The sequence below is a fragment of the Ambystoma mexicanum genome, chromosome 3q (assembly GCF_040938575.1).
Source record: "Ambystoma mexicanum isolate Mex_15411 chromosome 3q, UKY_AmexF1_1, whole genome shotgun sequence".
Classification (NCBI taxonomy): Eukaryota; Metazoa; Chordata; class Amphibia; order Caudata; family Ambystomatidae; genus Ambystoma; species Ambystoma mexicanum.
In genome coordinates this window covers 32185988-32213864 of record NC_090926.1, presented here as the reverse complement: position 1 = coordinate 32213864, position 27877 = coordinate 32185988, and the positions used below count along the sequence as shown (strand labels likewise).

General features: G+C 49.5%; 1 protein-coding gene across 2 annotated transcripts; it reads right to left on the bottom strand.

Annotated features, from left to right (window-relative positions):
• On the bottom strand, window positions 1-27877 carry SOX10 (SRY-box transcription factor 10). 2 transcript variants are annotated; one of them, XM_069652991.1, is made up of 4 exons: window positions 27313-27877; window positions 11371-11835; window positions 5495-5745; window positions 1-2792 (listed from the first exon to the last, which is right to left on the bottom strand). In XM_069652991.1, the coding sequence occupies exons 2-4, from the start codon at window positions 11772-11774 to the stop codon at window positions 2104-2106; spliced, it is 1344 nt and encodes a 447-aa protein (XP_069509092.1). In that variant the 5' UTR covers window positions 11775-11835; window positions 27313-27877; the 3' UTR covers window positions 1-2103. The 2 variants fall into 2 exon arrangements, with proteins under 2 accessions (XP_069509092.1, XP_069509091.1); XM_069652990.1 differs by having other exon boundaries at window positions 27317-27877.

Sequence of the window (27877 nt, the reverse complement as noted above, 5' to 3'; positions counted from 1 at the left end):
TGAAAAAACAAGTTAACTTTATTGTTAAATATATGTTTATGGTCACATAAACTGCCCAGTAGCTTACGACACAAGGTTATTTACAGAAACAACGGCAGGGACATCGGAAAAAAGGCACTTTCAGTAGTACAGTGGTTAATAGACTTATTTACAGAGTGAACGTCTTTTCTTTCTTCGCCATCTCAAGCTCAAGGCAACTCCCGGAAGTAATGGCCTCCAGCAGCAAAATGGGCGAAGTATGGAGTGGTTATAGTGCTAAGCACAACCGATCTTCTGGTGCGATAACCCCTTCGTTGGTGGGTTGGAAGCCCTGTGTGAAAGCGACCGTGCATGCGCATTCGGCCACCCCACAGAACCGTCGAGAAGGGGCCGCCATCCCCAAGTGTTGTGACAAGAGGGCGCTAAATGAGTCCAGAATTTACTAAACCATATGTGAGACTCTTCTTTCCTGGCTGGATGCTAAGAGGGCACGCCATTTCCTCCAGGGGCTTGGTGCCTTTAAGTTGTAACCCACCACAAGTTGTTGGTGAGAGTAGATTTGATTCATGAGGTCGTTGGGCCTTGCGCATCTCATGTTGCTTTGCATATTGGGACTGAGCCCCTAAGAGGAATGTGGTGTCCAGTGCCCCCAAATGAGAGCTTTTCCAGAGGAAAACCAGCCTGCAGATAGGAAAAGTGTGGGGGAGAAGGCTTGCCTCTTGTGCCAGAACGCAACCCCTCCCCTCTGCTAAACACAAATCCCTTATTGTGGGACTCGGGCAGTAAACCATCTGAAATAGAGAAAATGTTCAAAGAATAAAAGGTGCCTACCTTTTATATACCTCCTATTCACTACATAGAAATTGTTGGTTTTTAAAAACAATTGGAGGGATGGTGTAGACTCTAAGGGCAAATGAAGCTGTAGGATGGGCAATTCCATTAGTTTGTGCTCTGCCCCGATGGTACTGATATAGTGTCAAATCGCTATCATTATTGCACGGATCAGCAGTGGTTTCAAAATCTATAATTCACGAGAACGGTGTAATTCCTGTGAATTACTGATTTCAACCAATAGGAAGTCTAAAAATATACATATATATATTTCACATATATTATAAAAATACAGAATGGTTAACCTGCATCATGGTCCAATAATGCCATATCTGGGATCTAGCTGCATTACCCACCACTGAGCTTTGTGGTTGGCTATGGTAGTCCTAGGCCTCGCAGTTGCCTATAAAGGTGTATCTATATACAATAGCACATTTCTTGAGACAGCGCAGCAGTGGCACATCATTGGTCCGTGTTTTTCATCAACTGATCAGAGGCACTGAGATGTCTTCTGCTACTGTGTTTGTGTCTTGCAAGTTGTGCTGGAATTGGTGTCTGCTGATGTCCTTCACTGGCAGCAGTACTCTTGTCTCTGAACTCCTTCTATGCCTCGTGCAGGACTCCCACCCTCCTCAGCCACACATGTTCTAGAGCGTGATTCCCGCATGGAAGTGAGGAGAACCCATGTCTTGATAATCCACCTGCTTCACACCCTACACCCTCTTAAGTCACATTGGCTCCTTTGCTCCGCAGTGTCCTGGCAGGCAGGGGATGCACATTGCTGTTGGCGGTGGATCAGAGTTAGAGGTATTTCCACGTTGGCTGTTTTCAAAGGGAAAAGTCAGGGTAGGTCCACCAGTCCTTGAGAGAGGATGTCCAACATCTTTGGCCTTCCATCAATGCACAGTAGCAAGGACCATCAGTGAGGCATGGTTGAGAGTTGGTGCTGTATGGTTAGTGGGATAAGATTCCTGGCTTGATGGATACAAAACGTTCAAAGGTTGTAGCCCCCCACCCGTCTCGACAAATTCACAGAACGCACAGTTCCGCCTTTGTCATGGCAACCTCAGATGCCCGCTTATTTGGTCATGGTTTCCTCTGTCTATTCTCCCAGTTCCTCCATGGCCTTGCTCCCCTATCCCAAGGAACAGCGTGGACGGGGAGTCCATTTGAACAGGAAGACGTGGTAGAGTTTAGATGGAGCGCGCAATGTCCATTGTCTACGCAGAAAGAAGACTCCTTAGTCTTCAGACGGCTATTGCTCTCCGTCTTTCCCTCAGCTCCCCATCACCTTCATGGCCTAGACAGAGTTGTGTAGACAGGCTGTTCCCAGTGGGTAGGGCTGTGGGACTGGGCCACACTACTGGATTCAGTGAGGGCTGTATAAAGTGGGCGCTGGGATGGTCCCATGTAGGAGAACGCAGAATAGAGGCCAGAGGTCTGACCGCCGTGGCTATAGTAGGATCCAGATGGCTGATGATCTGAGTAGTCAAACTGTGGCCGGGGAATGGCAGGAAAGGCTGAGCCATAATGTGGCAGGCCAAGTGAGGCATAGGTGATCTGAGAGGCTGAAGACTGTTCCGGGTAATGGCCGGCACCGGAGCTCTCCGTCTTAACCTGGGCCTTTGATTCAGCTAGTGAGGCAGCGCCATGCGGCTTGGAAATCCAAGCAGAGTGACTTCCACTGCTGGCGGCAGCTGCCAGGGCACTGCCTAGGCCATATCCGCCGGTGTAGCTCCCAGCTACGTGGCTGGCATGGCCCCCGTGGCCATTAGGTGGCAGGTACTGGTCGAACTCGTTGACATCAAAGGGCTCCATGTTGGACATGACATCATGGCTGATCTCACCGATGTCCACGTTGCCGAAGTCAATGGGTGGTTTGCTGCTCTCTCCCAGTGGGCGGCCATCGCGTTTGGGGTCCTTGCCGTTTTGCAGCTCCGTCTTGGGCGTGGTGGGTGGCGTAGGGGGCCCGTGACTCTGACCTGTGATTGGAGGATAAAGGAGAATGTTGGAGATAGAGTGTCATCATTTTCTGAATGCTCAGTATCCCTAGCAGCTAACCATGATACCATAGCAATGGTTTCGTCTGCACCACCTAGCAAGAGGGATACATTTAAGAACAGTGCCTGCCCCCCGCCCCCAGGGGTTGTGTTTGCATATCTAGTGCTCTCCATTGGATGCCACCAGTAGAGCAGCAGCTGGCTCTACCAACCATGGGCTGCATTAATTGTGCAGCCTTAGCAACAGTTGCCACTGTAGACACATTCTTAGGCGTTCCCCTGTACTTGTGGCATTAATATATATATTTTTAGAATCTAAGTGTTATTTTGGAGCACTGTGATTATCCACTTTTAATATTGCTCAGTTTAATGGTAAAACATATGATGAAGACACTATGAGTTGCGCCACGTGCACGTTTATTACTATGATGTTATGTCCACTGGTTAACACGTGTTTTGGCCTTCAGGCCTTTTTCAAACCCGGACATATACCAAATGTATGATATACATCAGTCTTTGGCAGTGAAGAAAATTAATTTTCTAATTCCAATCTATGGTTAATCCCCCGTTGTACACTAATTACGGGGCTTAGATCCCTTTGTGGCCACGATCCCTGTAGGACTTTAATGGTAGTCAATAAAATGAGCTCGGTAGGACGAAAGTCTGAGCAGGCTTTGCCAGGGTGCACACTTCTGATCGGCAGCTTTGCCTCAGATCTCATCGGTGAGCGGATAGGTGCGACTCAGCGATCTGACTCGTAATCCCAAACATACCTCCACTTCTGGTATCCCCCCACCACACCCCTCCGAGGCCCTTGTAGGGGTGTCCTGTTCTTAACATCCCTGAAAGATCAGCCCTTAGTAATCCCCGTATTCAGATGCGACCCAAGTCAAAATGAAAAGCCTTTCTTAAGCACTGACCAAGCAACCAAACTGTTTGCATAATGCCTAATTTAAACATTTACCAAGCCATATCCAGCATGTATAGGTTATCGATATTTTTACATTAGATTTTGCTTGTATGCTGATTTGAAAATGTCAAGCAAATGCTTAAAGCTGCCTGTTCACTGTTTTTTAGCATGTGCTATGCAAGTAAACCTGTATTAAGACTATATAATTTAGTAGACATTTTAAGAGTCAGTACTTAAGGAATATATGAACTACGTGTAGGAGAAAAAGGCTTTGCAATGCTTGGGAACTGTTATTTATTTAAACATTCCTCTAGCTTGACAAGGGCTTGAGAAATGTGCAGCAAGCATTTCCCTTTCTATATGGTGTGCCCTCACTGTGCCTTTAAGGTCAGCCCTGGATGATCCCTATTTCTGCAAAATGTCACTGCCTCCAGAGTCCTGGTTTTCTCTAGGCTGAACTACTGCAACAGCCTCTTTCTCAACCTGCCTGCCTCTACTCTCCGTCCTCTGCAACTAATCCAGAACAGGACTGCGAGACTTGCCCTTGGCCTCAAGCCCAGGGACTGTATCTCTCCAGCCCTGAAATCTCTCCACTGGCTCCCCGTGGCTGCAAAGATCAAGTTCAAGACCCTCTGCATCATCCACAAGGCTTTCAGGGGCGAGGCCCGCACTACATCTATCTTCCAAAGCAGCTTCCTTTTCAAGCCATTTGCTCATCCACCTCTAACTCTGTATGGGTCGGATGCTTCTCCAGGCAGAGAGTCGGGGGGTAGATCTCTCTCCTCTGCAGGTGCCTCCCTCTGGAATGGCCTCCCTGCACCTCTCCAACTTGAGCCAGACCACCTGAAGTTCCGGAAGCAGCTCAAGACCTTCCTTTTCGCCTCCACGTTCTCTCTCTCTCCCCTGATGACCTACCTGCCTGCTGCGCTGACTGGCTGCATGCCTACCCCCACAGTCTCACTGAGTACCAGGCTCCTCCACAACCAGTTTCCCCTGCACTGCCTACCGGGCCTACTCAGAGCATTGCTGCCCTGATTGCACTTCCCCATTCCCTCTCTCTGGCACTTTCCCCTTCTCCCCTGCACTTTGTGTTATCACACATGCACGATCTGAAGGACACAAGGCCTAGTAAGATCATTTGTTTTGCCCCCCCCCACTTCCCTCCCATGTCTTGTCGCGCCTAGAAACAAGTGTGTACAGGCGTGTTCTAAATGACTTATATCATATCATGTCCATCCCTGTTTCTGCCATCTTACACCTGCATAGGGTGTCTGTTCTGGTGCCTTCTCCTTACCTGTCCCACTAAACCCAAGGATGGACAAGTCACCTGTGATTTTGCCCTGAACTTGCTTAGCCCTCTAAACTTATTCCCATACAAACTGCAGGTGCTCCCTGGCAGTGATTGACATGATCGGGAACGGTGTTCCACTACTTCTATTTTTTTCTGTTCACCATTCCTCTACTTTTTACGACCATATTCACCACTATATAGAGGATTTGTCAATTCATGTCCCTGTGCAAGTGTATAGTTGTAATAGGAGCCTTAGTTACTAGTCACTTAGACTATTGCAATGCCCTGGTGGCAACACATGTCACATGTTGCACTCTGATTCCGCCTACCATCTCCCCTGCCGGGACCACAGGTCCACTACTTTTTTCGGGACACTTCTACCACTGGTCCCTGGAAACTGCATCCCAGACAAGCCCCCAGAAAAGGGTGCCCTGTACATTGAATCACAGGTGAACCCGCACATTCCCATGCCCTGCCCCTTACCTGCCCCGTGTTCTGACGCCCCATCAGACATGGGTGACCGGTCGCCGGCACGCCGCAGGTCCAGGTGTGTGTTCTTGTAGTGTCCCTGCACCGTGTCGCCTTCGCCCGGCACCTCTCCCTCTCCTGTCGTGGCCTTGCCATTCTTGCGCCTGCGCGGCTGGTACTTGTAATCGGGGTGGTCCTTCTTGTGCTGCATACGCAGGCGCTCGGCCTCCTCTATAAAGGGGCGCTTGTCGTTCTCATTCAGAAGCCTGTGAGATAAGTAGCAGACCGCAGTCAGTCATAATAAGTGTAACTTCAATTCTGGCAATTTCTATAGCACACACCACAAACTGAATTACTCCTTGGTGGGGAAACAGAGGAGTTATTGTTTCTGAAGGCAATGGCGGCAATTTTATTGAATTTGAAAGGGTAGAAAGCAGAGTCGTTGCTGCCGGAATTTGAACCTGTGACCTGAGGGTTACACATAGATCTGTGTGAAAGGTTGTACATGGACCTCTGAAGTCGGGTGTACTAACCCAAGGAACTTTCTCCCTGGGTTTGGAAACTGTGCTCCGCAGCTTACATGGAGCTCTGAACACACAGACCTGCTTCAACCAAATACTGCAGGCCAGGAAGATTTCTCAGCAAGGTAAGCAATCGCTGTGTAACCTGCAGTCACGGGTTCGAATCCCGACAGTGGCGATGTATCCCTCTAAATTCCAGTGGATTGGATGACAAGAACAACCAGTGCTTTAAGTAGGATAAGAATTCGAGGCGGCGCTGGGCGGAGAGGCTCCAAAGAAGTCTCTGGGGGGCCCTCCCAATTCCAAACAGCTAAGAAACCTTTAAAAGATGTGGCACTATGAAAGGAGTGGCTCAACAGCCGGCAAGTACCTACAAGGAAAAGCAGTAACATCTATTTGAAAAAGTGTATTAATCAATAACACAAATCAACTAAAATAAAACATCTTCAGGTATAAGATTAAATCAAAAAGTGAATGCACGTTCCTATCCCCCAGGTCTTGTGAAGGCAATTTATTATCCGTATGCATTAATTTAATTCAATAATTCTAAATGCAAGGCTTCAATATAACATAATGCAAATATCAAACAGTGTATCCTCCATTTTATAATTTCCCTTACCTTTGGTGTAAGGAAACACATACTCGAATCCCAAATGTCTTTAACTGATGAAGTGATTCTAAATGTGGCTGATAGTGACATCTGCTGGGCAAGAGCAGTATTGTCGCTGACCTTTCCATTTACTTAAACCCGCTCAGGCCTGGCTGAAGATGTGTGGGGGCCCATTTCAACATGATGGTTGGGGGCCCCCTGCTTGGAGCATAAGCAGTCTGAGGCACCCATGGGGTGCATGCATTACAATGGGGACAAAGATAAGGTTAATAGGCGCTGATTATCACGAGACTGCCAGCCCAGTGGGAGTGTAAGCACTAAATGCCCACTGAACCCTTCTTTGTCTGCAAGTGACTGATGTGGAGGAACCAGTGTTAGAAGGCAATGAGGCGATCCCCTTCTGTATATCCTGTGGGAAGAGAAAACACAGCTTGTAATGGGAGCGCTGCAAAGCCCATTTTAAGCCCCAGAACGAAAATAGAGAAAGGAATATATTGCTCTGTCACAAGACTGCTGACTGGCAACATGGGGCAGTGGCTGAGGCCCCCCTGAGGCTCTAGGCCCCTTTAATTTGAAAAAGTTGAAAGGCCCTGACGCTGTCCCTAATACCAAAAGGTTCAGGACACTCAAGCTGAGGCGACTTTTTCGAAGACTGCTGGGTTTAGCCCCACCCCACTTAAAGCCTTATTAACACCTAACACTTAAACACTAAAATCTATGAATTCCAGACTGTGACAATATTACTTAACTGTGGCCCCTTAATGAAAACAAACCATCATGTGTGTTCTTATAGCTTCATTCCTAATCTCACCTGCTTCTTTTTTAACCTCCAAGAAAGGCTTCTCGGCCCTCCTGTGGGACTCCAGCATGTGAATTGCAGATTGGCTGCAAATTAGAAATCAGCGCGTTACTCGTGGACTATCCACCCGAATGGGAAGGGGTGGGGGCAATATTGGTGTCATGTATACACAAAGTCGTGTTTCTGGCACAGACAGGCGTGGGGGCGAGACTGTTAGCAATTTAGCACTCAGTCTCTGTTGCTGTTCTTGTTCGGGAGGAGGGTGACGCCATTACGTTCACAGCGTGCGCATCTATCTCTCGTCCTACTGCCCCCCACCCCCCTATGTTACAAACACAGGGATCACCTGGCTCTGCGAACAATGCTGCTTTTGTGCTCACATCTAAGCAGGTGTGTGCCCCCCTCCTCTGCCTCCCTCAACGCCCACCTCATCCTGGGTTCGGAGTCTCACACCCCTTTAAACAGCGGTCTGCAATTGACTTTCAGATTAAAGGGGGTACGTACTACCCCTTAAGTTTCCTGGCCCATGTATCCCGCTCTCCCAAACCGCATTCACTGTAACTATTGGGATATTGGCTCGAATTGTGTGTGTCTGGTTCACAGTGGTTAGTAAAACGTGTGCTCCTGCTCCGATCGCATCTCCATCCATAAAGAAAAACAGCAGTGGCGCGAGATGAAGAGACAAGGAAGGTTAGTGTAGGATCTGTATTTTCAGACACAGCGAAGGCCGCTTTTAAAATGTGAGCCAGCAACTGGGCCTTTCAACTTTTTCAGTTGAAATGGGCCCCTAACATGGTGGCCTCGGGAGGGGGGAAGCAGCTGTCCGGTGTTGACGGTCTTATTACACACAGCAACATAAACCTTTAGAGCCCGACTCATGGAATATTTGCCCCGTTCAAAGTGAATTTGCACGGCTGAAAAGTGACTTTGCACTGCCGACACAAACCCTGATTCATGGATCTCTGCAAAGTGTATTTTTGCCGGACAAAGTCATTGTGGGCTGCAAAAATGACTATGCACTGACTTTGCAATGCAAAAATACTCTTTGCACGGTTCCATGAATCAGATTTGTGTCGGCAGTGCAAAGTCACTTTTCAGCAGTGCAAATTCACTTTGACCCTGGCAAATATTCCCTGAATCGGGCCCTTAATTTTGAACATTAAATGTGCGCTTGACAGTGCACACGTTACAGGCCGTCACCTCCCTGGGCTTTTCAGTATCTAGCCGGGTTCTTCTCAACTTGTTGCCTTTTTGCTACGGTTTTGTCTACATTATCGCCCTGCTGACAAGCAGCAATTATTTAGACATCGGGCCTCATTACAAATATGGCCGTAAGGCAACAACAGCGCCGGTATAGCTGCCGGCACCATTGCTTCCGTACCACCATACTAGGAGTTCAGAACATGATGGTAGCACCCTCCCCATTCCCATTGAGCCCTATGGGGCCGAATGGGAACGGGGAGTCCCTTATTACCGGCACCAGTGAATGGGCAATTACCGGGTCCGCCAAACTCTGCATGACCCGGTATTTGCCCATTGGCGGGTGCCGGAAAAAAATGGATACCGGCGGTGTTTCAGCTCCATGCTGGCTGACCGACCCTCGACAATCCGCACCCTTGCTGCAATTTTTTAACTCCACTGTAATTAAAGCATGGCACAAGTCAAGGGACCACGCGGGTGGACGGCGTCCACCCACTGTTTTGAAAAGGCGTGCCACAGCCAGGATTCGAACCCAGGTTGTACAGATGGGAAACGAGAGACTCGGCCACAACCATCACTGATAACAGATTTGTGAAATTTAGAATATTGACAGCCCGCTATACAGGAAATGTTTTGTTAAAGATTCTTTGTCTGAAAGGGTGCAACCCTTCTATAATTCGCCAGCAGTGTTGTAAGAAAACATTTTCTCTTGGCAAATACTTATTTGGTCTGGGCACTTTCTTCAATTGTGAATGACAAGTTTAATGAAATTTGAATATTTCATTTTAGGATCTATTCACTTCATGTGACGTCACTTCCCAAAGCGTGCATCAGAGTCCCCCCACTTTTTTTCTTCAGGACTCAGCTCCTGAATGAAAGCACCTGTGGGTGTCTCAGACTGTATTTCCCAGCTGTAGCCAAGGGGTCCCCCAAGCATACTGTTAAAATGGGCCCCCTCCAAGCGTGACATATCTTCAGCTGGCCCTGGTCGGCCAAACAATTTAACAAATGTTCGGTTATTGTGCATTTGTATAGTGCCTTATATACAATTGGTATAATCTCAAAGCACTGTGGATTGAACACCCTCGGGGACCGTGGTCCAGGTCAGTGGAGAGAGTAGAGTAGTAAATAGTGCTTGGGTGCACTCAGTATGTGTGCAGCCAGTGCAGTTTACGTGGTGTTTACGTGGTGTGTAGCTGTATTCTAATGTTAAAAAGCTTCAATTGGCTCCAGAGATATGGAGAATTGAAATGCCTGTCGGATAATGGCAAGTCTCTCCCAGGGGTACTGCTACCCGTGGGCCCACAGGCTTGAGCCCCACCGGTATTCTTCATGTATGGGCCCAGTCGATATGGAAAGAGCAAGGTTTCAGATGGACTCTTGTTAGAAATGTTCCTGAATTGAGATTAGCACACAGAGTGGGGGTCGCAGCCAATCAGGTTCTGTGGGTCACGTGCTGAAACCTCTAATTTCAGCCCTCGTTCCACAGGACCCGCCGGCTGCCTCCCCACCCGCAGTGCCATCTTCCCCTCCCGTTTCTTTTTATAATTTTTGTAAAAAATGTTTTTACAATTTAACACCCCCCTCCCCTGCCCCACGTACCCGAGTGTTGCAGCGGCACCCGCCGCCGCTTCACTGCCTCTCTCTTTTCCAGGGTTCTATGGTAATGGAAGAGCGGCTATGTATCGAGCCCCTCTTCCATTACCATGGCGGCCATCTTAGCTAAGGATTTTCATTCATTGAACAGGACTCAATGAATGAAAATCCTTTTTTTTTAATACCCTGTGTTACCGCTTTGGTAATCCAGGATGCTCATGGCAGTATCATCCGGTTCCAAGGGCTGTAACAGGGGGTAACGTCCCGGTGCCCTCGTTATAAGCCCGAGCAAACTTGGGCTGCTTGGCCCTTACCCCCTTCCAGCCCCTGGAACGGGGCTATAACGCTATATTGTTTTCACAGTTTCAGGGAGGGGTCAGCCTTTAGCAGGGGAAGATAGCATGGTCTGGAGAAGAGTTTTACAGTTTATGCATGCGAATGAGGGTGGGTATTTGTAAAGTGCACACAGCAGACTGGGGTGCCGCCCCTGACCTCTGTCTGCAATGCGGACCGTAGTTTAGTTCTCCATGTTTCACGGCCTCTTTTAAGGTTCCCCCAATAGCCGCCTGTCCAGGATTCTTCCTGCAGTTGGTAAGGCCCTTTCCTGCTGCTGCTAACTGCTTTAAGACGTGGCCCTTTGCGCCCCCTCTATGAGTTGGACCCTAGTTTTCTCCTTCTGTTGTGGGGTATCCCTGCCTAGTGTCCAATGCCACTTAAAGGCACCCTCCTCTTTTCTCACCTCTGCTGAGTCGTGGTCCCCAATTGCCTACCTTGAATGGGGGGACGTGCAGTAAATCCTGTCTCTGTTTTGAGGGTAGCCTCCAGTGAGTTCCCTCTGATTTGGCGAAGCGTTCACTCTCAGTCCCCAGGCTGTTTTGTGGGTGCTTTAGTGCCCATTGCCTGCATGTACACCACCTACCCTTATGCCCCCTTACATGATTTGCAGTGGGTTCCATCAGTTCCCCAAACTCTTTTGGGGTGACAACATTCTCTCCATGTGTTAGAGGCATGCCTTCAACTCACCCTGGTCCATTTTACGGTGAGCCCCTCTGCCATCCCCACCCTGTGATGATCAACCCACCTCAGGTGTTCCGCCTTCTGGCCAGCCCTTTGTTTGCCATGGGCCAGCCTGGGCCCAGATCATGTTGTCAGGCAGTAGACTTACCTCCACAGCTTTCCCAGGGTCTTGCTGAGCTCGGCGTTGTGCAGGTGCGGGTACTGGTCAGCCAGTTTTCGGCGCGCCGCCTGCGCCCAGACCATGAAGGCATTCATGGGCCGCTTCACGTGTGGTTTGGACTTGCTGCTGCCGTTGACGCGGACGGGCATGGGCACCAGCGTCCAGTCATAGCCACTCAGCACCTGGCTGACGGCCTCGCGGATGCAAATGGGGAACTTCTCGTCCTCAGTCTCTGAGTCCAGCTCCTTCTTCACCTTGGCCATGTCATTGTCACTCGGGCTGCCAGGCCGCAGGCCATCCGAGGCCGTTGAGGTGCCTGGCGACAGGCACTGCTCCTCCTCGGACCCCGTCGGGCTCATCTCGACCTCAGAAAGGCTCTGCTCATCCGCCATTTTGTCTCTGTGGTCTTCTTGAAAGTGTTGTGGTCTGGTTCACTTTCTATTGGAATGCAGCCTAGGGAAAAGGAAGAGTTCATAACATTGGTTAAACACAGAATTGCACTTGCACCCCTTGTGTCCTTCCCAAAACAGCGTAGCACTTGTGATCTCAATAATCTGCTTTCATGTGCCAATTAAGACTCCCTCCCCCATCAGATAGGAAGTCGAAGAAACACATCCTGAAGACCTAACGCCGTTTTGGACGCCTTGGCGCATCACCCTTACGTTAGACGGAAATCAGGATAGCAGGCCCACATGACAAAGGAGTCAAGGGTCTCTGGTCTGCCAGGGGTGGCTGTTAATTCTGTTACGTATGGATTGCATGGGCATAAGAACACCAGCGACTGGTCTAGTGCCTGTAGGCCCAAATTCCCACAATGGCGGTAGCAGACACGCCACGCTTTGCGCAGAGGCCTCACTTAATTTGCCCCCCCCACCCCCATGAAAGAGAATGCAGACCTTGGGCCACTTCCTACTGAAAGAACCACCTGCTGCCTGAACTGTGAAGTTACTGGACCAATGATCCAGGGCCCTGAAAATCCCACATGTGAAAAACAGGTGACTATGTGAGTTCCTCGTGTGAGGTTGGGGTAGCAGAGCGTAGAGGGCTCGGTTTCGGTAAGATACGCACCACCATAAGTTGGGAGCTGTCATCAGAAAGAGAGCCCGCCCATCACGTTGACCCAGTGGGTGTATCCCCCAGTGTGCACTGTCATGTGGTAGACACTTGCCCCGCGCGCAACTGTGCAGGGGATATAGTAGCTGCAGTTTTCCTGATTACCTGTCTGGTCCCGTGGCACCTTTTAAAGTTCTTTGAAAACATAAGCCAACACCAAAACGTGCCCGGGACATTTGCGCAGGGCAACGTGCGTGAGTGGGAGTGGCCTCGCAGTTAGAAGTAAGCTGCAGGGAAAGCAGGAATTGATCCAATCAAATAGTTAACGTGCAGGGGGGATGCTGGGTAAAACCAAGCTTTCTTCAACACTGACTTTGGTGAAATAGTAAAATCGTGGAGAAGGGCCTGGAGTGCAGAATTCTGGAGGAGTTTTGCTGCAACAGAACTTTTAGAATAATTGTGTGGAAAGGAAGAGGTCTGCAGTTTCCTGTCCCTTCATTTACTTTAGTTAATTAAGTTGTCTAATATGATATTGGGGTGATGGCTGGAAATATACGGACCCCTTCATCAGGCATGCATTCTGAAACACATTCCAACTCAGGAATATCATGCAGGGCGTGCTGTTGACGACGCTGTTGAAAGTGTTGTATGTACAGCAAGGACGAGACCGCCGAGCACTACTTGAGCTCTCCTGATTGAGATCACATGGTAGTTCAACCCATGACCCGGAAGTACTTCCAGCGATTATGAATTCAGAGAACAGAAGGCACCCTGCCACAGAGGGATGACTCTCCAGTAGGTCTGACGCATGGATACTGACGTCCCAGGAGAGAAGAGGCCTCTCACTAAAGGGAGCAACATTCCACTTGGAAATAGCCTGTGGATTCTGTACTTCCGACAGGCAGCCGAGAGAAGTTATCCGCTAGGAATCGCCCATTTCAGTCTGAAGCCCCCTGAAAATCCGACACTAGGGATTGTTCAGTTGCGTCTGATATCCCCTGAAGGGCACACAGGCTTGGGCTGGCCTACAGGGCAACAGGACAATGGCCGAACCCAAAACGCCAGTGTGGGCCTATTTTTTGGGTGAAAGTGGGCCACTTTTTTGGGTCATGTGGGCCAGTTTGATGAGTTATTTCACCATGTGGCTAATAGTTTTAACCACTGTTACTGGATAAATATTCTTTAAAATGCACAATTTACTTCACATTTTATCACAAAACATTCCCTTGGTTACTTATTAAACAGTATGCTACAAAAGGAATGAATAGCCATTTGCTACAGTGGGCCACTTATTCATTGGTGCCCGAGACAATGTCATGCCCTAGTCCGACGCTGAGGGCAGACACTAGGAAGTGTTCAGTGGATTCTGAAACCCACTGAAAATCAGACCCTTTGAGTCACCCTCTGAAAAGCAGGCACTGGAAATTGTTTATTTGAGCCTGACCCCCTCTGAAGAGCAGACGCTAGGAATCGCTCATTTGAGTCTGACACCCTCTGAAGAGCAGGCGCTAGGAATCACTCATTTGAGTCTGACACCCTCTGAAGAGCAGACACTAGGAATCACTGTGTTGAATCTGATATTCTCTGAAGAACAGACACTAGAAATCGCTCAGTTGAGTCTGATATCTCTTGTAGTGCAGACACTGCAAAATCGCTTATGTGAGTCTGATCCTTCCTGAAGAGTAGAAAGTGGGAATAGTTCAGCTGAGTCTGAAACCCCCTGAGGATTCGCCCGCTGAAAAGCAGACAGAGTGGGTAGGCGACGTGTAGTTCAAGGCTACTTCTGGCCTGCCACTTTTTGAGACACGCTGGATGCAGTGTTGTGGGAGCTCAGATACAGTGTGTCAAGCTTCCAGGCACTTTCCCACTTTTATTCTGTAAATACATTCCTCACACTTTGTAACGTCCACCACCTCACCACCTGTAACATTCACTATCTCACATCCTGTGGCATTCACCATCTCACCCCCTGAAGCATTCACCATCTCACCTGATGTAACACTGACCATCTCGCTCATTGCAACCTTCAACATCTCACCTGCTTTTGAATTCACCATCTCACTTCCTGTAGCATTTACCATCTCACCTCCTGTATCATTCACCATCTCACCTCCTGTGGCATTCACCACCTCACATCCTGTAGCATTCACCATCTCACCTCCTGGAACATTCACCATCTCACCTCCTGTAGCATTCACCATCTCACCTCCTGTGGCATTCACCATCTCACCTCCTGTATCATTCACCATCTCACCTCCTGTATCATTCACCATCTCACCTCCTGTGGCATTAACCATCTCACCTCCTGTGGCATTCACCACCTCACATCTTGTAGCATTCACCATCTCACTTCTTGTAGCATTCACCATCTCACCTCCTGTGGCATTCACCATCTCACCTCCTGTAGCATTCAGCATCTCACCTCCTGCGGCATTCACCATCTCACCTCCTGTAGCATTCACCACCTTACCTCCTGGAGCATTCACCAACTCACCTCCTGTGGCATTCACCATCTCACCTCCTGTAGCATTCACCATCTCACCTCCTGTGGCATTCACCATCTCACCTCCTGGAGCATTCACCATCTCACCTCCTGTGGCATTCACCATCTCACCTCCTGGAGCATTCACAATCGCACCTGCTGTAACATTGACCATCTCACTCGTTGCAGCCGTCACCATATCACTTCCTGTGGCATTCACCACCTCTCCTTCTATAGCATTCAATATTTATTCCATGACCTGCTGTACCTTCCCTGTTGCAACATTGATCACCTCGCCCAGGTAACATTCGCCCTTTCATCTGCAGCATTATTCAACATCTAACCCGAGAATATTCTCTGTCTTTTTAAATCAATGCCACTGTATCCTGGGGTAACCGAGAAAACAGTGGTAGCTGTACCGACAGGTTGCAAATTTAGGAAAGCCTGACAGGTGGAATGATTATATTAAATTGTTTGAAACGGATCAAATTCCAACATATGAACCACGAATGCATGCTATGTAATCTTGTATTTGTACAAGGCCTCCTGGCATTTGTTACACGTGGCCATTATTGTAGGCCTCAGCGCAGAGTGCATATTTTGGGTTTCTGGAAAAGGCAGTTGGAGTGCTCTTCAGAGCCTAGAGCCTCGCCTCCCTGTTGGTGTCCACCAGCAGGTCGTTTTTAGGGTCATTACAACAGCAGAGATAGTCGGCCATTTTGTGAGCTGGAGGTAATAGCAGGTCGGCAGGCCTTCTGGCACCAATTCACCTTCCTGGGCTACTCATGAAATCTTGGAGACTACCTGCTGTACCCACGCCTAGCAGTGTTATCCTGCATGTGGTTACCCTTGCTGGGCTGAAGACTGGGGTACAGAGCTGGGCAAACCATCCACCTTGGGTCTTGAGAAACATCCTGCAAACCTGTGTGGGAACTTAAGTCTACCTTACTGTTGGGCCCAAGTGCCAGGATATCTTTGGTGGAGGCAGCGCCTGGCATCTTGTGGCCCAGTACCAAGAAGGATGAGACCAATCGTGAAGTCCCTAGAGGAGAGCTCTGACCCCATGGCATCGTACTTAGATGCGGCTGGTGCTGCATTCTGGCACAGACGTCTTCGTGTTAGGTGTATTTTGCTTGCGACTCTATCTACTGGCAGCAGAGTCTAAGCACTGAAAACAACCCCACTTTGAGTACCAAGGAACGAGGGAGTTCAGAATCTTAGTGGAAAGAATTATGTGTGATCTGGCGGCCATTTTGTATTCAGGTAAACAGAAAGGCAGGAGTCCCTGTCTTCCAGATTTTGGAAACAAAAATATAGAAACTGAAATGTCAAATCTGGAACAATTAATAAAAGTAAAATACAACTATTTAATCAAAAAATCTATATGGAATTTAATTTACACTTCATGAAAACAGAAAATACATAATTAGTGCATACAACAGCAACAATTGGATTATTAAAACCTAGACCCTAATCACATCAACCAAATCCCAGCATATACACAAACATCCCATCAACAACATACTCTGTATATCAACTAGCTCAAACAAAAAAAAGGGATAGTGTGGGTTACACAAGCACAAAAATCTTAAATCAAACAATTATCATAAATTAAACAAATATGTAGCCAGTTGGAGACTGAATTAATCACTATGGTGTAATTGTTTTCGGGCGACTTCCAAATATCACCGACCGGTTTCGACGTTAATACATTATTTTCAACGTCTTCATCAGGGGAACAACCAAATCAAACAATTCAATCGAAGCCATTTAGTTCAATTGATCTTATACATCAGGAGGCAACCAACCAAAATTATGGACATCTAGAAAGGACAATGCCTCATGAATTCCGCAGACCAACCCAGCAAATGCGCAACCGGCCGGTTTACACAATCAACGGTGCAGCACAATACTGCCGTCAGCGTTCATACAACCACACAAGCAATAAGGTGGTCTGGAAAGGGCCTGTAGCTGATCAGGTTGCACAGGCAGGAGTATGAGCACAAAGGGGCAAAAGTGGGCGTTATACCACGATGCTGGGCAGGGGGGCGATGTGTAACACCCCGCGATATCAAGGATTTATCAGCAAAACCTGTGGAGGGCCTCACAATTCCCAAAAAACGCTCAGCATCACAATACATGAACTAATCACCATTTTTATATTAACCTTCTTTTATACCTGAAAGTGTCCTTTTCATTCTTACATGCACGCCCTGAAAGAGAGAAGTTCACCAACGAGCAGCAAATGAACGTATCCGTAGAAACTTTACTAAATAGTCAGTCTGTTGCTTACTAACTTCTCCCCCTCTGCCTTTTGTCCGATTCCTGACACGCTGAGGCCCTCTGGTGGACAGTAAGAAGTAGTGTGTGTCCTTTTTGGACTTTTCTTTTTCTCTACGGAAACCTGTGAGGAATATTTGGTCTCAAATTGTTATTGTTATTAATGTATTTTGGTTATTATGAATCTTTTTTTAAAAAACGATTTGTTTTTTTTCCATTCTTACTTTCCTAGTTTCTCCACGAACTCTTTTAATGTTAACTTGTTCTCAACATAATTTGCAATACCGTCGGCCAAATTGGAGAGAAGGGTCACGTGACGCTCTCCGTACATCCCAAACTTCCTCCAGAAGGCAGAGACTGTGCTCTACCCAGGTAAGGGTCTTTGCCCTTAACCCACCCACCACTGCCCATGCCCTACATCTACTCATACATATGTTAGTTTGCTCCTCTTTGTACAGCCATGTGATTTTTGCTCCACTGTGATTTTGCTACTAGGTGTTTATCACTGTGATTCAGCTCCCAGCTTCACCCACAGTGATTTTATTCCTGTGCTCCGCACTGTCATTTTTGCTCATAGTTGTTACCCGCTATAGTTTTTGACCCACTGTGATTTTGCTCCTAGATATCCCCTACTTGGATTTTGCTCCCCTGTGGTTTTGCTCCTGGGTGTCCCCCATTGCGATGTTTGCCTTGCTGTGATTTTGCTCCTAGGTGTCCCCCACTGTGATCTTTGCCTTGCTGTGATTTTTCTCCTAGGTGTCCCCCACTGTGATCTTTGCCTTGCTGTGATTTTTCTCTTAGGTGTCCCCCACTGTGATCTTTGCCTTACTGTGATTTTGCTCCTAGGTTTACCACGCTATGATTTTGCTCCATTGAGATTGTTCTCCTTGATTCGCCTTTCTGTAGCATTTTCTTTACTGCTTTTTGTTCATAGTTGCCCCGTTGGGTGATTTTTGCTCCCCTCTGATTTTGCACCTGGGTGTTCCGATTGTGATTTTCTCCTAAGTGCGCCACTATCATTTGCAGTTCACTGTGACTTTTCCCCTAGGTAACGACTCTAATATTGCTCATTGGTGTCCCGGTGTTTGCTCCTGGATGTCTTCCCCCACTATTTTGCTCCAGTGTCATTTTACAAAGGTATTGCTCTCTGTTTATTGCGGGGGTACCTTCCCCATTTTAGGGTAATCCAGGCTCTGCTCAATGACCATGGCCTGAAGTGCAGCACTACAAGGACACCCTCCCACCCCCCCACACACACATACTGCACACAAGGATCCCCTGTAGATACAGGCACTCCAAGTATCACACACACCACACACACACACTGCACAGAAGGATCCCCTATGGATACAGGCACCTCAAGTATCACACACACCACATACACACACACACACACTGCACACAAGGATCCCCTGTAGATACATGCACCTCAAGTATCACACACACCACACACACACACACACTGCACACAAGGATCCCCTGTAGTTACAGGCACCTCATGTATCACACACACCACACGCACACACACACTGCACAGAAGGATCCCCTATGGATACAGGCACCTCAAGTATCACACACACCACATACACACACACACACACACACACACACTGCACACAAGGATCCCCTGTAGATACATGCACCTCAAGTATCACACACACCACACACACACACACTGCACAGAAGGATCCCCTATGGATACAGGCACCTAGAGTGTTCTTGACACAAGCCACCTAGGAAAACACTGCACACAGGCCCCAAGTACTTCAGCCCCCTGCACTCACAAGCACACCATCAAAGACATCTTGCTTGTTCCCTGTGTCACTGCTACTCAAACTTAGCACACCTCTTTGTTAGCTAGCACAGCACCCCAGGGGCTATGTAACAGGGCTTGAGGCCTACAAATATAAATGGCGGACTCTGAAGCACGCATTTGGAAGTGATTTCACAGGAAGTGAACATATTCTTAAGTGAAACCTGCAAATTTCCTTCAGCTTGTTTTTCACAAGTGAAGAAAGTCCAGCGGACAAATAAGCATTTGCAAGAGACATGGGAGTAATTTTAGGGGGGAGAAGGGGCAGGAGGGTTTGTCCCCACCCCCAACTTTCATGGCACACCATTTTGTCCCCATTCATTTGGCTGGGGCACCTTTTCTTCAGATGTCATGTCCCTCCCAACATTTTCAGAAAAGTTACTCCACTGGCAAGAGAACAGAATGTCCTAGGTCATTGCTGGCTGAGCATGAAAGGTAAGCAACATTTAGATATAAGAATATGTAACGAACATGTACTGTGTGGCAGAATGTCAATTTCAGACATTTTTCATTGCGGTGATGAGCGATTCGCGTAGTCTTGTGGTTGTCTCGCTTCCAAGCCGCAGGACCTGGGTTCGACTACTGGCCGCGGCACTGCACATGTCAAGTGGGCACAATGTAATGCTGTAAATGCACACTCAGGATGGCATTCGGCCTCTCAATAAAGTGCATGGATGCATGCCCCCTCGTGCCCAGCTAGGCAAATGGCAGCGGCGTGCGCCAGTAACTCCAATTGCATGCCATCCTGCCGCTAGTCCTCTTCATGGCATCGGCTGGATTTGACCTTCTTTCACTGCACTGTGACCAGGGTCGGACTGGGGCATCACATTGCCTCGGGCACCAATGAAAAAAAGTGCCCACAGTTGCAAATGGTAATTCATTCCTTTTGGGACAGACTGTTTGAGTACTACCCAAGGGGAAGGGGGGCTGTGGGGAGTGGGATGATAAAAAATGTGATACAAATTGTGCATTTTAAAGAATATATATTCAGTAACACGAGCAAAACTACTAGCCTTATAGTGAAGTAACTTATCAAACTGGGCCACATGGGCCAAAAAAGTGGCCCACTTTGACCAAAAAAGCTGGCCTACACTAGCATTTTGTGTTTTTGGTTTGGGCATTGTCCTATAGGCCAGTCCGAGCCTGGCTGTGACCTTTTGATCCCTGCATCCCCTGGGACCGCTGATCTCCCAATGGGCGTGCCAAGAGCATTCCACTGGAGCTTTTGGCATGCCTCGGATCTTACATTAATGGCTAGAGTGTTGCAGGCAGAGATCTAGGGCGTGTTCAGCCTCTAGCCGCTCTCCTACTTCTAATATGGCAGGGCTATCTTCACACTCATCCTCTAAGGCTCACCTTCTCATTCCAGTAGCAGTCACCAACTCGCCCTCTGCGTCTTCACTCGCCCCCATTTTTATTTATTTATTTACATGTTCGGAAAGTGCTACACACCCAAAGGCCTCAGAGCGCACATCAAGACGGACACAGCAAACATGGGAATCAGGTAGAGGAGGGCATTAGAGAACCCATCAGTCAAATGGGAAGATGCCGGGAAACACTGCCACCGTGTGTACCAAAAAATGTAGCGGAATGGCAGAGTTTAAGGTCTTCGAAGGCAAAAGGGCAGTGGATACACGTCATACATGCAATTTAATTTGGTGAGTTTATCTGATGACTCAATGAATGTATAACAAGGTATGGGACGAATGCTTGGGAAATGCTCCGCCCTGCTGGATTGCAAGTCTCCTGCATCGACTTGATGACGACAATGGGGCTTCCTTTGTGAATGTGTGCTTTGCCCGCAGCCTCGATGTGTGCCTTGATGCTCTGGCAACATCCGAAATAAAACATTGCATCCGTGTGGGGTATGCAGGTTAATAAGGGGCAGGTTCATTGGCCTCTGCACGGCAGAACGAAGAAAGGCCGCCAGCAGTGGGGCTCAAGCCCTTAACTATCATTTCATTGTCCGTCACCGCCTCACCCCTTCCCTGTCTCCATCTCTCTGCAAGGCGTGGGAGTACATTTCAGTTGAAAAATGTAAAAGGCCCCGTTGCCGTCTCTGCTGGTATAAAGGTTACGGGGAAAGTTCCCTTCACAAGTTCACCATCTCTCTTTCACGCTGCTCCGCTTTGCCCTTTATGCCGCCCTACTAGCCTTTCTCCAACCCTACCACCACCAAACCACCCCCTTCCTTCTCTGCCTCTCTCCCTGATCGCCATGGGGAGTCAGGCAGAGCACACATCCTCGCCCCCTCAGTTTTGGGGCTGCCCTTTCCCGCCTATGCCACCCCATGCAGCAACCTCCGGGGCTCAGGGTGTGGTGATGTGTTACTGTAGCTGCGGTCTCTGTGGGATAGCTCAGGCGGTAAATGACCCTGCTCCGCCGATCCCTGGGGTTGCGCCGACTTCACACATCGGTCTCTTCATAGCCCGGGAAGGGGGTTCTGCCGCTGCTGCCCAGTGCACGCATACTGGGCCGCGCTCTGACCATCGCAGGAGCGGTCACTGGCGATAGAGAACCAAGCCCGGCCCTTTCATCGGCATTCGGTTTAATAGTGTTCATCTATGGTTATAATATTTTTTTTTACAGCGTTCATTATTATTAGTTTGCTCATTTGTCATCAATATATGTGTCGTCGGCATGCAATTGTTGCCGATAGCATGGATTGCGAGGGTCATATTCTGAATGCAGAGTTCATGGTTTGGGTTCGAGCGCCTGCCTAGGTGGGTTAGGGCTTCTCCTGGCGTTGCCAGCGCCTTCAGGTCAAGGTAAGTGCTGAGTGCCTCCATGCTCGTCCTTTTTGCATGGAAATGCACAGTAGGCCGACACTTAAGACTTGCTTAAAGGTCTAATCGTGTCATCTGTTTTGCAACGTGTTTAAAGGTTACCCCCCCCCCCACACACACACACAAACACGCACCAAAAAAGGAAAGGGTGTGCTCTTATTTTGGGGGCATCCCCCTATGCTCGTTTTTTATCATTTACCAAATGTATTGCAACTTGGTGAGAAGGAGATGGAGGAAAGAGTGGAAGCGAGAGGGGGATGGAAACAAGAAGCATTGAGAAGGGAGGAAAGAGTGAACACGATGGAGAGGTGAAAACAAGCATTGAGAAGGGAGGTAAGAGTGAACACGAGGGGGGAGGTGAAAACAAGAAGCATCGAGAAGGGAGGGAAGAGTGGACACGGGAAGGGAGGTAAAAACAAGCATCCAGAATGAAGGAAAGAGTGAACCCAAAAGGGGAGATGAAAACAAGCATGAGAAGGGAGGAAAGAGTGAACACGAGAGGGGAGATGAAAACAAGCATCGAAAAGGGAGGAAAGAGTGGACGCAAGACGGGGGATGAAAACAAGAAGCATTGAGAAGGGAGGAAGAGTGAAAACAAGAGGGGAGGTGAAAATAAGAAGCAACGAGATGGGAGGAAAGAGTGGACACGAGAGGGAGGATGAAAACAAGAAGAATCGAGAAGGGAGGAAAGAGTGAACATGAGAAGGGAGGTGAAAACAAGCATCGAGAAGGGAGGAAAGAGTGAACCCAAGAGGGGAGATGGAAAGAAGCATCGAGAAGGGAGGAAAGAGTGGACGCAAGAGGGGGGATAAAAGTAAGAAGCATCGAGAAGGGAGGAAAGAGTGTAAATGAGAGGGGAGGTGAAAACAAGAAGCAACAAGAAGGGAGGAAAGAGTGGACATGAGAGGGGGGATGAAAACAAGAAGCATCGAGAAGGGAGGAAAGAGTGAACATGAGAAGGGAGGTGCGAACAAGCATCGAGAAGGAGGGAACGAGTGAACCCGCGAGGGGAGATGAAAACAAGCCTTGAGAAGGGAGGAAAGAGTGTACACAAGAGGGGAGATGAAAACAGGCATCGAGAAGGGAGGAAAGAGTGGACACAAGAGGGGGATGAAAACAAGAAGCATTGAGAAGGGAGGAAAGAGTGAAAACAAGAGTGGAGGTGAAAACAAGAAGCATTGAGAAGGGGGAAAGAGTGAACACGATAGGGGAGAGGAAAACAAGCATTGACAGGGAGGAAAGAGTGAACACGAGAGGGGATGAAAACAAGCATGGAGAAGGGAGGATAGAGCGAACACGAGAGGGGAGATGAAAACAAGCATTGCGAAGGGAAGAAAGAGTGGACACGAGAGAGGGATGAAAACAAACATCAAGAAGGGAGGAAAAAGTGAACACGAGAGGGGAGGTGAAAACAAGAAGCATCGAGAAGGGAGGAAAGAGTGGACAGGAGAGGGTGATCAAACCAAGATGGAAAGAAGAATGAGGAAAGAGTGAAAGTGAGAGGGGGAAACAAGAAGCAACGAGAAGGGACGAAAGAGTGGATGCGAGAGGGGGGTGAAAAAAGATGGGAAGGGGAAGTATCAAAGAGTGAACATGAGAGAGGGATAAAACAAGAAGGAAGGAAAGAGTGAACGCCAGAGGGAGGATGGAAACATGATGGGAAGGAGAAGTAAGCGCATTGGCGGAGGAAGGGGTGGTAGGAAACAGTGGGTGTGGCGAAAGGAGGAGGATATTTTGGAAGGAGGAGAGAGTGAAGGCAGGATAGGGTTGAGAGGAAGTAATGGGAGGAGAAGAAAAGGTGAAAGGGGGAGTAAAAGGATGGTGGAAAAGGGAGAGGCAAACAAGGAAACCTTGAAAGACGGGATAGAAGGAGAAAGGGGAAAGTGGACAGGGAGGTACCAGGGGAAAAGGGAAGGGGGTGAGGGAAGGAAGGCAGCGGTCCAGGGAGGAGAGTCATTGAGAAAACAACATGCTGAGAGCGGGAAGGGAGTGGTGAAAGGAGGCGAGAGGAAAAGGAAATGATGAAAGGAGGAGGGGCAAGGAAACAAGGAGAAAGCCTGCAACAATGAGAGAAAGGACGAGAAAAAGAGAGGCTGAATATAGAGAGAATGAAGTAGCAAAGAGGAGAAAGAAGGATGACATGAACTGAAGGAGACGGTGAATGTTATGTTAAAGGTTCTTATACTAGGCACAGTTGCCGCCTGCGTGGTCTCTTGGCGCTCTGGTGGTTCTGCAATGCAGGAAGGGAGGCGGGTATGTTAGTAGGACTGAGCTGGAACAAGAGCAAGAGAGCAGTGATGTGCTGTTGGCAGCTTCAGTTCGGAGAAACGAAACCGGTCACTGAGCGTAGGTGTGATTTTCGGTTGGTAGTCTCCATGTGGTGCTGGGCGAGATTATGTGTGGTTTGTTTCGTTGTCGCGGTGTAGTGAAGTGCATGTGGTTTGTGGTGCTGGAGAGGCATTGTTGTGTTTAGTTCAGAGTTTGGGAAAGTGTATGCAGAAGGGGGAGTTTGCAGGAGGGACAAATGAAACGCTGCACTAGAAGGAGAGGCGAAAGTTAGAGAAGATCAGAGCATGGGACGCAGCAAACGAAGAGAACAGAAGAACGAAAGGTCGCAAAAAGCAGCTGCGAAAGGAGAGGAGAAGGGGGAACCTGTGGGATCTAGAGGAAGAGGCAGATAGGCCAGAAGAGGAAAGTGAGAAAGGAGGAAGCAGTGAAATGGGAGAGAGAACGGGTTGCATTCGGATAGAAAGCACGCAAGGGTGCGCCAGGAGAGTTAATAGGACAGTGGAGGAAGGGAAGGAAAGCGTGACAGGCCAAGAGAGTGGCTATGAACCATTGGGCAGTGGTCGAAGTGGGCGGGATCGGTTGGGGGTGGTGTGCCTTTACTTTTTTTAATTACATTTTACTGTTCCTATACTTTTAGATTTAAAAAGAAACCGTTCTGGAATGGTTTCGTTTTAAAATAAAAGTGTAGGAAGAAGTTGAAACTAAAGAGATGGCATTTCTGAAACATGATAAAGAGACATTGAATAATCGTTGTAGATTCTGCAACATTGCGATTGAATCATCAAAACATCTAATTATCGAGTGTCCAGAAATGTCCCCAAAACGAAGGCGATTAATACCATGGACGCTATTTTAGCTGAAAATCTATCAAAGTTGGGGACTGTGTCTGTCGTTTTAGGGGGTGATGATGAGGACGATGATTGATGTGGCTTTTGCTTTCTGTTTTTTCGTTTCTAGTTGTTGGAGAAGTTGATGAAGTAATGTAATGAAAAGTTTTGTTGTAGAAACTAAAATTACAATAAATGAAAAAAAATAAAAAAAAGAAGCCGAAACTTGCACTTGAGTGCACTTCACTGGATGTTCCTTAAACTGAAGGCACATTTGTTTGGGGGTTTAGATTGTGCGTGCGAGGGGGCGTGGCGATGGGGTTTGTGGGGAGCGGGGGCAGGCCAGCAGGGAACATAGTTCCACTACTTCTTTTCGTACGGTTCGAGTACTGCCTTGGGCAGAAGGTAATAGAGAGGAAAGAAAGAAACGGGTGAACAGCAAAAGAAAAAAACGCTACCCGGTGCGAGAGAAAGAATGAAACGGTGAAAGAAGACGGGGGCGACTCGGGGGAACGCAGGGGCTGTGTGCCCCCCCCCTGCGTGAAAGCCTCGGCTCAGAGCTCCCCTCCGCTCGCAGGGTGTCTCCTACGCTGACCCTGCATCGGCGCAGGAAATGATCCGAGTAGGTTCGGGGGCTACTGTGCTCTGCCCATCGGTGCGGGCGGTGCGCGAAGCCGCCCAGCGCGACTGCGGCACGGGGCAGCCCCGCCGACGCCTAGAAGCCGCTTCACGGCACCTTCGCCGGGGCTGGGGCAGTGCATAATTAAGAACACGTGTACATAGGGGCTTCTTTTGTTGCATTATTTTGATCTAAACAATAAGACGCTCCTTTGCAAAGGTTGGAACTGGTGGACAAGCAACGCGGCACGTCACATCAGGGTTGCCAATGCAGGGCGGCAACGCGTGGTAAGAGCCCCCGCTAGAAGGCCAAGTGCACGTAGCGGGCAGTACACCTGGCCGCAGCCAGGCCCCCCAGCCCCATGGAAGGGGGCGCGAGAGAGGGGGTGGAAGAACATTGCGAGGGGGCGTCAGCAGGAGCGGGGCAGGGCCCGGGCCGAAGATGCGATCAAAGGGAGAGAGGCCGAAGGCGGAAAGGAAAGGGTCAAAACAGTGTGCGCTAAGGAGAGACAGGGAAGGAAGAGGAGGAAGGAATAAAAGGAGCCACGCGAGAAAGAAAGAGCGCACCAAACAAAAGCGAGGATGAGATAAAACGTGATGGGGGTGGGCAGGGGGGCGCCGTGAGCGCAGCGGAGAAGCATGGGTGAAAGGAAAAGAAACGGAAGGGGACAGAGGCAGAAGAGGATTCAAGAAGAACGAGAGAGCGATGTGGAAGGAAAGAGCGGGAGGCAATAGCAAGAAGCAAGGAAAGAAAGGGAGAGAAGGGGCAGGGAAGAGAGAAAGAGAAGCGGAAACCCCCGAGGGGAGACCCACCCCGAATAATCCCGCGAAAGAAGAGAGGGAGGAATGATGGAAAGGAGGAGAGAAGGGAGGACAAGACGCCGGGCGAAGGAGAGAGCAGGCCTGAAGCCATGAGCAGGAGCAAGGACGCGCCTGCCAGTGCTCGGAGCGCCAGCAGCAGGGTTAAGCGCTCTCATGTGCAAAGGGAGCCATGAAGGAGGAGTGGGGGGAAAGCAGAGGGGTGGACATTTAAAGGGCTGCGGCCATGAGGAAGGGAAAGTCACCAGGAGACGCAAACAGGGTTGGGAAGGAACTTCGGGAGAGAAAGAAAGGAAGAGAAGGAAAGAAAAGGGAAGATGGAGAAACAGAGGCGGGAGGAAGAGGCTCCCGACCCAGCGAACACCGGAGGCGAAGGAAGCCTGGGAAGACCCGGGGCAACGGTGGGCAGTGTGTGACAGGTCCCCAATGTGATGGTATCTGTCCGGGGACAGTGTGTGACAGGACCCTAATGTGATGGCGGGGTCGGGGGGCAGTGTGTGACAGGTCCCCAATGTGATGGTAGCGGTCCGGGGACAATGTGTGACAGGTCCCCAATTTGATGGTAGCGGTCCGGGGACAATGTGTGACAGGTCCCCAATGTGATGGCTGGGGTTGGGGGGGGGGGCAGTGTGTGACAGGTCCCCAATGTGATGGTAGCGGTCCGGGGACAATGTGTGACAGGTCCCCAATGTGATGGCTGGAGTTGGGGCAGTGTGTGACAGGTCCCCAATGTGATGGCTGGGGTGGGGGGGCAGGGTGTGACAGGTCCCCAGTGTGATGGCGGGGGTCGGGGTGGGGGGGGGGCGGGTTCTGGCAGTGGCTGTCGGCTTGGTACCTGCAGATCGGGCACAGGACTCCATTCTGTTTCACCTCCTATCGGGGGGGGGACCTGGCCTTGGCCAGCGACCCCCTCCTGCCAAATGCGCCCTCTCCCGCCCCTGCGAATCTTCGGGCAGCCCCTACCTGCCTTGGCTCTCATCGGCTCCCTCCTGTGACAGCTCGCTCCGGCGTGGGCACAGGGACCCCTCCTGGATCTTGCTGGTGGGCACACGGCCTGCCCCTCACAGCTGGTCTTGCTTGCACTGCCCCACTTCTAATTCGACTGACCGGTCCCCCTCTCTCTCTCGGCTAACCGCGTCAGGGGTGTGGGCACAGGGGGTCCTCCCGTGTCCTTCAAGAGCTCAGGTATTTTGGCCGAGTGCCCCCTGTCTGTCTCTGCCAGCTCAGGCGTGTCATCGCGGGGGTCCTTCCTGTGTGGCGCCCCTTCACCGTCTCCGCTAGTTGTACGGTTGGCACAGGACTGCCCCTGTCTCGACGAGCTCTGCTGCTGGCACGGGCTTCCTTCTGTCTCGGGTATTCCTGGGCTGGCACCGGGACCTTCCTGTCCAGTCCTGTGGGCAACACTGGGCCGCGCCTGGTACTGCAAGCTTAGCCTGCCCACGGTAACCTCGCAGCCTCTTCTCCTGAGCTGGGCACCGGTCCTGTGATGTCCCACTCCCAAGTGCCAGCCTTCAGCCAGCCACTCAGC